Raw genomic sequence first — 15,677 nt, forward strand, 5'->3', positions numbered from 1 at the left:
ACAAAAGGTCTTCGTACAGATTCCCATGCTTGGACATCATATAAAAATACACATAGGACGCTAATAAACAAATAACTGTGAAACCGTGAATCTACTCGCTACGAAATTTCTTAATATTAATTATTTAAAGTTGGTGCGATAAATGTTTTTTTAAGGGTAAATAAGCATTTAAAATAGAGCGGAGTATTTGATCTGATTACATTTTGAGTAATATTGTTGTTTTCAGCATTCCCGCTTTGAAAAAAAAAATTACACGTGATATCTTCTCTGATCTCCCCCTCCCCGATCGTGATCATTCGTGATATTTTTCTTACCCCCACCCCCCTCCTAAGCGATCACATGATTTCTGGACGACCCCTTATGGCATTGAGTCCGCCTTTTGTACTTTTTTAGGTTATTTCTTGTGTGCAATAAAAGTTAAATAAATAAATATTTGTACTGCAAAAATAGTCTTACTGATTATTGATATTGTCCTCTTTTTTAACGTTTTCTCGTTTTGAATCTATTCATTATGTAAGTACATATAAATAAAGGAATCTTACAAGAAGGAGTAGATCTCACAAGAATAAAATATAATTGGCATATTTTTAGCTTCTAAAATATTATTTAGATATCCGATATTAAATACTAGCCTTCGACCGCTACTATGTATGTGTAGAAGTTGCTAAAAACATTCAACCCATGTCCCCTCTTAAAGGGTTGAATTTGCAAGTAATATAAACAAATATCACAGATTTTGTTAGCACTTGACATATTTATGTGTTAATATGATGAAGGTTGTTTTTACTAAAATAATATTAATTAAATTAACATATATTTTAATTAAAAATATATATAAATTTAAGGTACCTATATAAATTGTTCATAAGCTCGTGGCTGTCCTTAAAATGTGCGAGATTACGAAGTTATGAAGGTAAATTGGTTTGTTTACATTATTTGCAATTTCTATTAAATTCAACTTTGATAACTCATATCATATCTACAATAAGTTTTGCTTCCACAAGTCAGACAAAGGCGTAAGATTACTCAAGCGGCTACGTAACAAACGATTGTGGTCAGTTTTAATAAATTATGGGTCAGACGTGGCCGGTGGCAAAGGTCACAGATTAACAGCGAGGTATTTCGGGTTCCGGCCCGACGCTGATTCCATTTCTGTTCTGGACGCGTCTGGTTTGTGCCTCGGATTTATTTCCATCACATGCAACTGAGGCTGGTTTTCTGTTGGGACAGTGAGGATATGTGGGGCGTAGGTTAAAATAAATAATTAGGCCAAAAATTATCTAAATAAGCCAAGTTAAAAAGCAAGAAAATACTATGAGATGAGAATTAATTTTTGGAATAGTGACCAAAAAATATTCTCATTTTACTCATCTTCGCAGAAGGGCTTATAAAAAACCTTGACCACGGATTATAAGCAAGTGCTCAGTCAATTATCCAATTAATTACTGTTCAAGAAAAAAATAAATAATTTATGCCAGCATACCGAGAGCCATAATAGGTAGGTTACATTTAAGATTTAGACTGTCAATTGCTGCTTAAACTAAGTACTACATTTATTCTGAACCAATGAACTACACGTACTCGCGAGGTTATTACATATACAAGATGTTGACCTTTAGTGGCCTGACTACGTCATGACAACGCATAATAGACTCGCCGCAGCCCAGGATTGTTACTGTAATCGCTTGCCGAGTGCAATCAAGTTGAAAATTACAGCGAACCAGTATAAGCGCCCTTCTGTATTATGCGTAGTAATTAAGATGATTGAGGTTTAAATTGTATGCTTGTTTGCAAGAGAACTCGACTCTGTAAGCAATGGTAATTTGCGACCAGGCGTGCGCTTGCATTATTAAACGAACCTGGCGAACCAAACAGCTGCTTTTAATTTTATGCCCGACTTTTAAAACCTTAGCGCAGGGGACTTGTTCCATCTCCAGCCCTAAATTTAGATATTTGCCAGCCGATATGAAGGGTCGAATTGAATTATTGATAACGTTGAGCGAGTCGCTGTTACGAGGAATAAAGTGGCTTTTAGGTATTCAGTTAGATTGATATGATAGGAACTGATTTAATTTTCCCACACTTTCTTCCTTTTCATCATTTTTGTTAAAGTCGTAAATGGACGTAATAGCTATGGACATTCTGCGATGCCGCTCTGTTGAAGATATATGCTTACTTACTTCACTGGCTCAGTGACCCAAATAGGATCTTGGCCTCTGACACAAGAAAGCGCCTTTCTGCCTTATCCTGCGCCACAAATATAAACATAAGAAAAAAATGTAAATATAAGAAATATGATTTCGATAAAAATGTTTTTTTAAATATTTATAGCAATAATTATAATAATACTGCTACAAATGCTGAGATAACAATCGTGCGCAGCAATTTCTAACTTCTGAATGTATTTAAATATTTCGGTTTCAAGGTGACCTTGATTAAGATTATTATCAGATTAGATTTATTTTTAAAATCCTATGATGGAATCAAGGAGGAAACGGTAGGCGGTACATTTGGAAACCACAAGAAAACATTACAACTACATGTCCATATATATATACTTAAATATATATCTTTGTATACAAATAAATACCATTGTTACATATAAAAATTAGGTAAGAGCACATTGTATACAATCAAGGACGCTTATTGCTTTGAATTATTGTTTAGTTTCACAATTTTTTTTAGGCACAGAAAATATATTTTTATATCTAGCCCGATTCCAGCCTCATTGAAAATATTACATAACAGGTTTGGAGGATAGTCAGAAATTCTCTGTAATCGATCGGGTGTAGCTTTGACTATTTTAAATTTAACCAACCATCACTAAAATACACTGGAGCGTGTCGAATGCCCAGAATAACTCGCAATGATTTAATTAACACAAATTCAATCGACGTTGCGAACTCGTGGTCAAAATAAGCAGTTTGTTTTAATACCCAAAACTGCATCATCGTTGTGAAAAATTTACAAATTTACTGTGCAACTCTTACTGTAAAAACCAATAATTTATATTTTGTTGACTTTTAAAATAATGCATTACCAAGGCTTTAAAACAGGTATGAAAACGGTGAAAAAAAATTAGTAAATATCTATCAATGTAAATTTATGTGAGGATATCTTTTAAGGAGCTTATGTTAATTATGGTGAACTTATGTGTTATGTTAAGTGTGTCGTTTATATGCTAATACAAGTTATTACGGCGGTACGAGTACAAAATATATTTCATGATAAGTATGGCAGCTTTAGCCGCTGAAGTAGGCAACTTACCTACATACATTATAATATAATTTCATAATGACGATGAATTTATATTAGGTCTATGCCTGCGTCAAAATTGTGAAACGTTTTTTCAAGCGTGAAATCCAGTGAAACATTTGATCGTCTTACTCGTGACATGTCAATGTTGAAGGTTTTATAGCTAAACATTATTCTAATGTACTAACCGCATATGTACCTATGAGATCAGTAAATGGCTCATTACTGATGTCTTTGTTCTCTTATTTTACGATCTTGATATTTTACGGCTTGACTATTCTACAGTGTGTAATTTTGATATTTTAATATAACCGCAAAAATAAACCGAACGTAGGTTTTAGTGCTATAAAACAATTCTGAATATTTTTAATTTAGTCTTAACTACCAGAGCATAATTATTTTTTCAAAATATTTCGATCGGCAAGGTTTTTCGTACACCATGGTCACTTGTGACAGTTGTGGCGACGCGTCATTAATGCGACGTTCTTAGTTAAAACAAAGTAGTGATCCATTGCTTGCTGAATTATTTTATTAAGAAAAATAAAAGTCGTCATTTTCTTATAAAACCTATGAAACTGTGTTATTAAAGCCTAAACTAACTACCCTTTGGTTATGCGGTGGTATCAAAAATACACGCTATATATCTATTTCTTAAACTTTTGCTATGTTTGCTATTTTATTTTACGAATAAAGAATACAAAACATCATGCTACGAAGGTTAACTTACCTAATACCTATAACTGAAGTGACCATTTAAACAATAGGAATGTTTGTGAGTACGATTACGCGTTTAGCATTGCTGGGATTTTCAAAGAAAAGTCCAAAATTAAAAGGTCAGAAATAAAATTTATAGTCGAAATTCTACTAAATAAAATGTCCACTTGGTTCGGGTAGGTATGTAATTAAATGGTTAATTGTGAACTTGTCTTGCCAATATCGGATTTCTAACAAGCACTAATTGTGTGCTTACCTCTAATAGCTACTTCCAATTAGCTCCAAGTCAACAAAAACTTCTTTACCTATCTTTAAGCTTAATTAACCGAGACATTCATTACAAACAAATCAAAATTGTTAATAGTCTAGGGAGTTTTTCCATAAGTAAGCTGATTATATTTTGTAACGTTGCACATGCCCCATGAAAACAAACCGATTGACGAAATAAACTTATTACATTTGCCGTTACATCGAAACAAATTAAAAATACAAACATGCTTTATATTAAATTTGGATTTGTTATCCAGTAGATATTTCTTTGAAACCATAAGTATTTCGTCGTTCGTCTACTACGGAGTTCGTCCATAAAATGAGGCGTTCATTTTGCGAATGGTCAATATGCAGTTCGTCTATTTCGCGATTAGTCCCTCCGCATTTCGCCCATTTCGCGATTTGTCGCTAAGCAGTTTATGTGGATTCGTCATTACGTATTTTGTCCACTAAGTATTTTGTCTAATAACTTGTCAGTGATTCCAATTGCTTCAGTCATTGGAATTAACGATATTTGATTACTTGTTATTGGTTATAACTGAGCCGTCCCACATCAGACCTACTTACCTTTCCCCACAGGATCAAAATTAAGCCATCCTTTTACCGACCGACTAAAGCCTAGAAATTCGAGCACTTTGAGCCCTCATGGGACACTTGCAGAGAGTCCGTTATTATACCGCAGATGCATATGCTTACTTAATTTAAAATGAATATATAGGTATAATTCTAAACAGATGAAGTAAAAAATAATAAAGAAAATTGAGTGTAACAATTTATGTGATAATACAAACCGAAAACATTAATTTCTACATTTTCTTAGTTATCTGACTATGGAAATACAGCTTGTACTTACCTTTACACACTGCAGCAATTTTGATTGAGCTATATAATATGCAACAGTTGTTAAAGCTAGCTTAGCCTCAAACCAATTTATGAAAGAACTCCGTTCTTGAGTGATTCTTGAGGAAGGTTTAGGTGTATAATTTGTTAAGGTTTTGTGTAACCCTTGCGAAGCGGGGGCGGGTCGCTAGTTGTACAATAAGGTTTAAATAAATCATAATCTGTCTCATTTAATTTCCAGCGCACAAGCACGAGCCTCTGGGGCGAGTGGATGGGTGTGATGCACGGTGATGAGATGGAGTACGTGTTCGGGCATCCGCTCAACATGTCGCTGCAGTACCACACGAGGGAGCGCGACTTGGCCGCTCACATCATGCAGTCTTTCACTAGATTTGCTCTAACTGGGTATGATTATTTAACTAATTTGCTTTGATGTCATCTTACCCGATTTGTTGTTGCAATTAAATTATTAAATCCGTCACTAATTATTCTCAAGATATTGTTACATTAATTTAGGTATACTTATACATATAGAGTTCACCTCCAGTTTTTATCCTCTATTTTTTGGAACGAAGTTCGTTATCGGTTATATATTATATACGGTTGGCAGTTGGCGGATGGGGGCTAGGCGACAAAAAGTGTAAGATTTTTCCGTCAGTCCTCTTGTGTTTACATTCTTTCTCGAGAATAAGTAGCCTAATTTCACAGAGTTATGTATATCTTATGGTAGCGCAGTTGGAAAACAGCCGCTTGGTGGTACACAGACGTAAACAGGTGGTAACAACAACTATCTGGGCTCGATCCCTGGATGTTTACGCAGGATATTTCTTTTAGTATTTTTTTTTTGCACCTGAATTTCATATCTTTGATTGACTAGTTAAGCGAGTGTGAAGCTCGAGGTAAGAATACCAGTTTCAGCTTGTACAAAATTGTTTTCTTATGTTCGGTTATTTCTCCCTGCCTGTAAGTCGTATTTCTGAACTGATTTGTGAAATTTTGTACGCAGATTCGATAATTATTATTTTGTCGATTAAGTTTTTTTTGTATTTGTTAATCAATAATATAATACGTTTATCTATAATAATATAATTAGTTATAAATAAATGTTCCACGACACTCACGCATTTTTTTATTGAACTAATTAAGTGGGATGTGATGCTACTGTCCAAGCACGTCTTTAAAATAAGAAAACCACTAAAAGTGTAACATCGCTCAGGACGAATAATAATTGTTCAGGAATGCAGTTACTTGGAACAAGAATGCATAATGTAATAAGTTATTTTATACTATAAAGTGACCCTAATTATGTAGGCACCTAATTATGTATGTGAAGAACTAAGGATAACAATCTTTATTAATTTTGGTAAACAACAAAGCTATCAAATATATTACATAACATAATGTCAATTTCCTATTTTACTTGTAACTTTTACTTTGATAGCGACTTTTACTATTTATTGCGGTTGTAACAAAAGTCTTAGTCTAAATCTACTAAAAAGTTTATTTCTTAAAATCTTGATTACAGAAGGAAAACTCGTTTAACTTTCGCCCGACTTTCGGTAAAAATAAGCTTAGCTTTTGAGATTACGCGAGAAGTGTATTCGATGTAGATAACGCTGTTTAGTAGTAGTTGTTGCCGCGACTTCGTTTATTTGAAATTTTTATTTTGGAATAGAATTTATTGTAACTTACGGGTATGCATTTTACGAAACTGCAGGCCACTTGCAGTACAAATTTCTACTTTCTAACTTGAGTACTTTTGATTCTGTGTAATTAAATAAAAATAGCTGAATTATTATTCACTGATTGGTTGGTGCAATCATATAATGTGCTACAACATATTTCTTTTGAACGTCCAATGAAACAGAATAAGTTAGTAAACTGTGCCAAAGATATAACCAGAAGACATAATTATGCCAGCATGGTTTCGTAGGAAAATATCAAGACCACAATCTCAAAGGGCGTAAAGTTACCAAAACGAAAACGTCTGCCGGTAAATATATAGTTCACTTGTGCGCGAACAATTGTTCCATTACTTCAGATAACAACATAAATTTCCTGATTTCCAGCAAACCTAATAAGCCAGAAGAGAAGTGGCCGCTCTACTCCCGCGCGTCACCTCACTACTACACGTACACTGCGGACGGGACCAGCGGGCCGGCAGGGCCACGCGGCCCGCGCGCAAGTGCCTGCGCCTTTTGGAATGACTTCCTGAACAGGCTCAACGGTCTGAAAGGCACATCACTCGTCTTTTTCCTTCATGTCGTCTCAGCTTCGCTTACGCTTTTCTTAGTTCATATTTATTGGCGTTCTTCAGCCCTAGACATTACAAAGACACTAAAGTCGGTCTCTCACGCTTTTCTATTCCTCATCCCACTTTTCCACTGAGACAATGCCTCACACCTCACACGGGTATTACGCTTTATGAGTGCTTAAACTTGGCACGAAGATGGCAAATATTATGAAGTATATGGATCATAATGGTTAATCCAATTATATACGGGTCCAGTGTGAGTGCAAATATCGCACGGGATGTATTGGTGTGTCCTTGCTGTAGCAAATCGTGAAGAGAGACATATTTTCAAATGCTGTTTCTTGTCTATTTTCTGAATTGTATGAGTCAACTAATAACAGAAACAACTATTTAAAGTATTCCCATACATACCATAACATAATTATGTTAACTGTTTAATAAAATAATCAGCGTAAGGTCAAGTTAAAACACATTTTGTTGTTTTTTTTTTATAAAATTCCATTAAAAATATTTGATGAAAAATGTTGTAGTTCTACCCTCATAACAACTAGGACAGTTGTAACTAGAACTGTTTTTTTTTCAATAGGTCCTCTTTAAAGACTTAAATTACAGAATGCTAAGTCTTAGATATAAATATTTGCATGTCAAGAAAATTAATATTTGATATTCTCTTACGCATTTGCTTCGTATTTGAAGTTTAATGAGACCAATTGATGTCAATTATTATTCCAGAATTGGAGCGTGTTCCCTGCGACGGGGCAGTGACTGGGCCCTACAGCAGTGTGGCCGGTACTACTCTCCCAGTGGTCCTGCTCACAGCGCTGGCCACCACCGCTGCCCTCTAAATAAAACAATAAAAAATAGAGTAGAAGTCTGCAAAAATGTGCTTCAAACGTAAGTGTTTCAGAAAAAACGTTGTGTGTAACAAAAGTGGGTAAGAGATTAGACATTTCAAATGGTGAATAAACATATTTCTTATGAAGATTGGATAATTGGATATTTTATAGCTAAAAGGCATTTTGGATGATATTAGAAATGACTGGCAAACGGAACTGATTCTTGTAGATTAAGGTCTTAGCAAACGTATGCACTGGTTTTAAAACAAGTTCATTTCTGTAGGTAGTATAATTTCCATTAATAGTAACATTATAATTTAGGTAGGCACACGATGTTCCTTGTCTAGTTGTTTCGTCTGTTTGATGTTGCAAAAATTTATTTTAATCGTAATTAATAATGATAAAATATTAAAAAATGTAATGTTTGATGTTAGGGCAAACATGTACAAAAATGTTATTCGTAATTTTAATATTATGAAGTAAACCGCTTGCGCGTGAATATGCTATGTGGAGTATATATATACTTACCTATTTAAAATATACGTGTCGATAAAACAGTATAAAAATAAACAATTGAAGTTGACAAAATGTAGCGATTTTATAAAATTTAAATTACGAAAAACAAACATGGGCTCAGTTTTTTAATGAAAAATAAATAAATCTTTAGTACTTGTGTGTGTTACAATTAAGTACATATCATTAATTAGGAAATTTGTTGTAATAAGTTAAAATGCTTTGATTGTAAAAGCAATGCTTTCACAGAAAAATGGATTATCACTATACATATCAAGTGTGCCTCTGCTTGAATAGCAAAATAAAACATATCTTTATTCTAGTGAAATTTAGAATTTGATATAAATATATGAACATATTGTAAAAGTAGAGCGTATACTATGCGACGAATTTTTGTTGAGGTATTTATTATTATATATAGGATGCTACTAAATGCGTACCACTCGAGGATCTTATGAACTTCAAATTCTTATGACTTCAAACAGATGATAGAATATTTTGTAAATAATACCTTTTTATGAATAAAATGCAAAGTTATTGTTACCTACTTACTAACGTAATATACCTATATATGAAAACGTAGACCTATGTTTTAATTTTGAATAAAAAGCACATATAACTTACCTCCGTTTATAGATGGGTACCTCTATTTTCTTTAGAATCTTTACCAAAATACTATACCCTCAAATTTAAATTATAAATAATAATTACATACTTTTTAATATGTGAATCACGATTAAAGATATTATAGTTATCCACACTTTACATATAATAGAATATAACCAGAAATATCAGTCTACCCTCTTGCTTACACTATGAGCCATACAGTTTTAAGACATCCCGTTCTAAGCCCTTACAAACTGCGGAATAAATCTAATCTGTAGCTTATAAACGCTTTAAGTGAAAATCGTCTTATGAATTTATATTACGATTTATATATTTTTAAACATGAAATTTGTACCTACTAATTCGATAGACATAATAAGGACGTATTGGTATTACGTAGAAGTGATTGTCAATTACTACCAAGATGTGAATGGAATGTTTGGGGGATGCTGAGAAGGATTGCTAAATATTTGTACAAAATTTCGGGAAACAATATACTAGGACTGTCCCTTGCATGCCAGTCGTCTATTCTACAGCACTTACATGTATGAAAGTAGCGTTACAATAAATACCATGTTAAATATGATACTAAATGGAATATATATTTTAAGTTTCCCACAAATATATGAAATACATGTTTTGTAATCATGATAATCTTATTCAAAATATATTACAAAAAAAAAGCGTTCATTGAATGAATTGTTGCAATTGTAAGTTTACAATATTATCAAATCTTAGCCAATCATACAACTTCAGAAACTGGTAGTCTGCCAGGAGTTTTTATACCTATAATATATTAATCCTTCAACGTCCTCGATTTTCTAATTTTTTATAATTAAAATAGTCTCATTGATGTAAACAATTCCATTTTTTTGAGACGTCCATTCCTTCGATTGCGTATTTTTATTGTAGTTTAGATATATAGAACCAGAGTTGCACCTCTTTGAGTATTTGTTACAAAAAGTGTTTCAGCGCTTTAACCGTTAGTCTTTATTTATATTTATAAAACCTTAGTATAATATAATTATGTAGGATAATTTGGGAAACATGTCTGGGATATAACAAGATGCCAGAAATATAAGCCAATGATAGTTAAGTTGGTATAAAAGTTACTAGTTTGGTCATAAATAACTATATTTAGAATTATAAACAGAAAAAAATATTATTGTATACAATTTGGCCACAGTAATTATAATGCCACAAAATTTGTTCCTAATTATTATCCCAAATCGCCACATATCTGAAAGACCGAGCTTTGCTCAGAAAACATAATTACCAATTAAAAAATACGCGTCTTCCCAGAGATAAGTCCTAGCTAGATCGATTTTTCGCTATCGAAAACCCCCATATAGCAAATTTAATCGAAATCGTTAGTGCCGTTTCCGATCCCCTAAATAGACACATAAATGTGTATGTATATACAAGAATTGCTCATTTAAAGGTATAAAGATATAAATATGACTATAAAATTGTCTACTGGATTCGAATAACATGTATAAAATTGACTATGTTTAACATAGCGGTTAAAGAGCTGTTACATTTTTATAGAAATCGCCCTGGTAGCCATGTTTACCTCATAGTTTGCAAAATTGTATGGTGTACCTTGTTAGGCGTTCCTTGTTTCACTTTTTTTGAAATATTTCACTGCGTTCATTATAAATGTGTATTTGTCCTCTCATAGGTTATTGAAGTAGATACGAGAGTAAAGTGCACACCGATTGCTTTTTATGCATTTTCCGCATTACAAGAGTCTTGGGATAAAAAAATAATGCTCTGTCGTATTAATCATGAAATTCCAAGGTGCCGAATTTTCTTTCAAAATTTAGAAAACCCATCATACAGCGTCTTAGTTTAGCCCAATTTGTAGCCAAGCAATAAGCACGGTAATTGTAATGTACTGTGGAATGTGTTTCCAACGGTTCGCCAACACAAACATCTAGTGGCACGACCACTCTGCTCGCAGTCTGACATCGACTGACTCTAACTGTCAGTGACGTCACCATGACGTAAGTGCTCGAGGCACTACAGAAATCATGAAATGTTACCTACTTTGGTTATCTGTTTAGTTGGGGTGAAATTGCCTGTTTAACACTGACATTAGTAAACTTAATAAAAATCTTCAAAATCGTACAATTTTTAATCAATAAACTTATTTGCATATGAGTTTTTAACGTTTATAGTTTCCGCTTAAATTACAAACATCAATACATTTGAATTCTTTAATTCAATTCTCACCATAAATTATTTAAGCCACTTTTTATGTCAACGGGCCTGTTTCACAAAGTCTGAGTAAACCATTGGATAGCTAATTAACAAATAAATTAACTGCCAGATAACTTCCAGCAAAACTTAGCACTTTATCTGCCAGAAGATTGCGAAACGATAACTTTATTCGTCAGATAAGTGGCAAGTAGCTCATTCAGGACTTTACTTGGACATTGTGAAAAAGACCCTTAAAATAAATAATATATCCTTATACCCTTATAGACCCTTAAGGAAATATATAAAATTGCATAGGTACTCCAAACTTAAATAATGCAGACATTTAAAGTCTCTATTGAGTGTGCCATTTAACTTAATCACAATAAGAGAGTTCTCTTTCAATTCGACAAAATATCAATAAGTGACGTGACTTTTAAATCATGTACAGTTAGCTTCTCCCGAGCGTCGGCGTCTAGTCAACTCTCTGGCTGCTGCTCGACGCTACATTGGCGTAACTGCGGAGCGACACCATTTTCCATACCGCTGACTAGACGCCGAAGCTCAAAAGACGCTAGTGTGGGGTGGCCTTATGTGGGGAACTATATTTTTTTTTCACAATTACAGGCATACTTTTGTAGAAAAATATATAAGTTGACAGTAAAATCGAATCTACCGTGACATCACCTTTAGACTCAATTTTAGACTCACCGGTACACTCAAGTTTCCCAATACTCTAGAATGCGGAAAGGATTTTACGTTGAATTAAGCACGATTTGAGAAGTTGTATGGGATAGCTTTAATTAGTTAATATTAAGATGTAAAGTGATCTAAATAAGGGTAAGCTAACTTAGTGATGTATAAAAAAGTTAATGTAATGAATCTCATATTGTTTTACTAACAAAACGTATATTGAAATACTCAGTAACGGTAAATGTAAACACATTCAAGTAATACAAAAAATGGCATATTGTTAAGTTATTAGTGAAACTTTCATACTGATTATGTTTTTCGTTATTTTTTTATATAGATATGCAAAGTATTAAAATAACACCCATATTTTAGCCTTATTTATGCACTAGTAGATAATTACAAAATAGTCAGAGTTTGTACTATTATAACAATATTTACTTACTAAAAATATGAAATGTAATGATTAAAGTAAGTAATTAAAACATCTTTTAACATCATCCAGTTTGTTCTACGTGTAACTTGTTATTTTTCTGGGGCCTAAAATTCTTGTTCTTGAATCTGCAAAACAATACTCGTAATAATCTTACGTTTAAGTACCCAGGTATGGTTGTTGCATACGTACAGTTTATTATAATAGATTTATAGTAATCTACTCAATAGATAGTAGCTCGTAGTATTGGTAAGTTAAGTTTAGATTGAATGTGATGCAATTAGTGGTTTTGATAACTAAAGAACAACTGCTTAATCTCCTATTATTGTGAATGAAGTAAACACAATTTCAGATTACTCAATCCAGTACATAAGATGAACTTTCCTTCGGTATTAGAGGCGACTAAATGAAAAAGAGTTCTAATCTATGTATTCGTGGGTGTTAAGTTCGTCATTATTTTCTGTCTCACTTATGGCTGTGCGTATCTGATTGATTGACATCTCTCTCTACTCACCCATGAACAATATATTCTACAGATCTACTGAGTGAAATGAGTGATATATATCTCCGCGAGCGAAGGATATGAATGAATCTTTTTAACTCAGTGAAGCGTTTTGTGCATCTCTAGTGAAGACGGAACGAGATTGCTTTCTTATTAGTCTCAAACATTTTTCATTATGTACTTAGTCAAGTCAAGGCAGTCGCCACTATCATTAGTTATTCATAATATACATAATACCTATAATACCTTTGTGAAATTACCTGTTTCAGAAGACAACTTTAAAATATTTAACCTAACTAGAGTGCCGTTGTCTACAATACATTTCAAAGATTAGCGCGCTTTATCAGTTACTCGTCTCGTATGATATCACATTCCATTTTTTCATTTTATTCAATAACTATAGTCGTCGGTAAAATGTTTAAGTTCAATAGAATATACATAGAAACTTCGTGCCATACAATTATTAGATGTGTAGAAATTGATAGAGAAATTATAACGGTGTATGTTTATTAGGGAAGGTAAATGTTCAATGTTATTTGTAAAGCTTCTACCCGATATACGAGCCGCTGTGTGCATTAGATTCCGCTAGCATTGCTAAAGACTCATATTATATCCTACGAGGGCCACAATGAAACCTATCAGGTGTATTTGCTTGATAGTGGTGCTTGTAGTGTCAAACGAAAATTGTTTATAATAGATACAATTTAAACAAATATTGAGATCGAGATAACAACACGAGTTTAGAATTCTGTTTTATGATGGTATGCGATAAAAATATGTGAAAATATTAATATAAATCTCATAAAATATCTCTCCTCCGCTTGGGGCCGCACCACTATCCACGCTGCGTTCTTCTACTTACTTTTTCAAACATATTAGAAATACAAGCTTTCCGTGCCTATGTGGATCCACATAGAGAAGTACTTTCCGAGTATGTATAGTATATATGCATTTTAAAATTATTTAAACGCGTCATTGTCGAGCGAATTCACTAGTTTTATGGTTAAATTTGAAAAACTCGATTTAATTTTACGACATTTTAATCATTGGAGTCGTGATTCACTACATATAATAAACCATATCAATCTCATTGATTAACTACTTATTTAAATCGTCACCGTTTAATAATTTTCCGTATTTCCAATACTGATCTAGGAAGGACTCGAATCATAAACACTAGGTTTATAGTATGCATTATCTCTATATTATTTTATATATATATACGTATAATTTTTTCGGGCTCAGTCCCGAATTTGTTAAACAAAATCCTTTGTTTCTTTTACGCAGAGCATCGTCGGCGCGTGCCAAAGTAACCATGTTGTTAAAAAACAACTATCGTGATAGTATTAAGGTTGACATTTATGTGACAGCTCATTCAGAGAACAATTAGCACCACGAGATAACAAAACGTGTTAAACGACATGAGATAACAAAATGAATTTGAACCATATAATTAGGACAATAAATTTGCTTTTCAAACAAGCTTCTTCCCGTTACTTATGTCGGGGTTACTAGCAGTAGTGGAACCACTGCATAAAAGAAACAACTTTTGTTTAACAGATTAAGTACCGAGTCCGAATAAGTTATTTCATATAATTCATACTATAAAAGCTTACGTTAATTGGAGTCACGATAGTTGAGTTGAGTTTTGCAATTGAGTAATACTTGAGTCTTTACCAAGACTAGACACCGCTTTACATTAGGTGCTAATAAATGTATACATGTGGGTATGTGCACTATTTTTCTGTACTCTTGACAACTAATTGCGAATGACGTTGACAATATCTGTTTTATTTGTATCCAGGTATGGCGTGCTTGGTTGTATCTGTAGGCTTTTCACGTGTTAGATGAGTGTGATTCTTTTAGAAATCCTGTTACATATTTTGTACTACATTTAAAAACGTATCAAGGTAGTATTCAGTGTAATTATATAAATTGATTGTAAGAAGAGTCATCTTTACATTTTTTTCAAAGCTAATTAGCGTTGACGTTTGTCATACAAAGAGAAAGACAAAACGCGGCATATAATTAGTTTGAAAATATTAACGAAATAAATTACCAAGCATTACGAGATTCCGGTTTCACTTGCATACCAAAAATAAGAAAGAATAATATGATCTTGAATTTCACTAACTGCAATTGTAAATCATTTACTAATGGCACTTGTTGGTTGACATTTAAAAAAGTGAATAAAAAAACTACTCAATGATTGGCTTGGCACCTAATTTTAAAACAAAAAGGTGCCAATCATTCACGATATGGTAGTTTACGCTACTTGAGCCTTAGTTTCACTTACTTTGTTCAAATCTTGCTTTAGAATTTGGAAATAATATTTCTTAAGAATTAGCTAACTATTAACTGCATTATGTAAATTTGTTTGTACAGTTATATTGAATTTTAATAAATTAATTGTTCTTCCTAAAGTCACTGTCACTGTCACGGTCACTGTAGTAAGAATAAATATTTTATTGGAATACTGTTAGACAATAGTTATAATATTTTCCTTTAAATATCCAATTAATATCTCTTACCTGGAAAATAATCAATAAATTGAATTAAAATGTG

General features: G+C 33.0%; 1 protein-coding gene across 2 annotated transcripts in view; it reads left to right on the forward strand.

Annotated features, from left to right (window-relative positions):
• The window catches only part of LOC133520698 (acetylcholinesterase-like), a 91,917-nt gene extending 76,240 nt beyond the window's left edge, over positions 1–15,677 (forward strand). Inside the window, exons 5-7 of one of the 2 annotated variants that reach the window (XM_061855312.1) lie at positions 5,321–5,484; positions 7,149–7,306; positions 8,066–15,677. In XM_061855312.1, coding sequence (XP_061711296.1) covers positions 5,321–5,484; positions 7,149–7,306; positions 8,066–8,178 — 435 coding nt within the window. In that variant the 3' untranslated portion in view covers positions 8,179–15,677. Of the gene's footprint in view, positions 1–5,320; positions 5,485–7,148; positions 7,794–8,065 lie in introns of those variants that run through there. The other variant, XM_061855311.1, reaches the window with a different exon arrangement.

This window comes from Cydia pomonella, chromosome 8 (assembly GCF_033807575.1).
Source record: "Cydia pomonella isolate Wapato2018A chromosome 8, ilCydPomo1, whole genome shotgun sequence".
Lineage (NCBI taxonomy): Eukaryota > Metazoa > Arthropoda > Insecta > Lepidoptera > Tortricidae > Cydia > Cydia pomonella.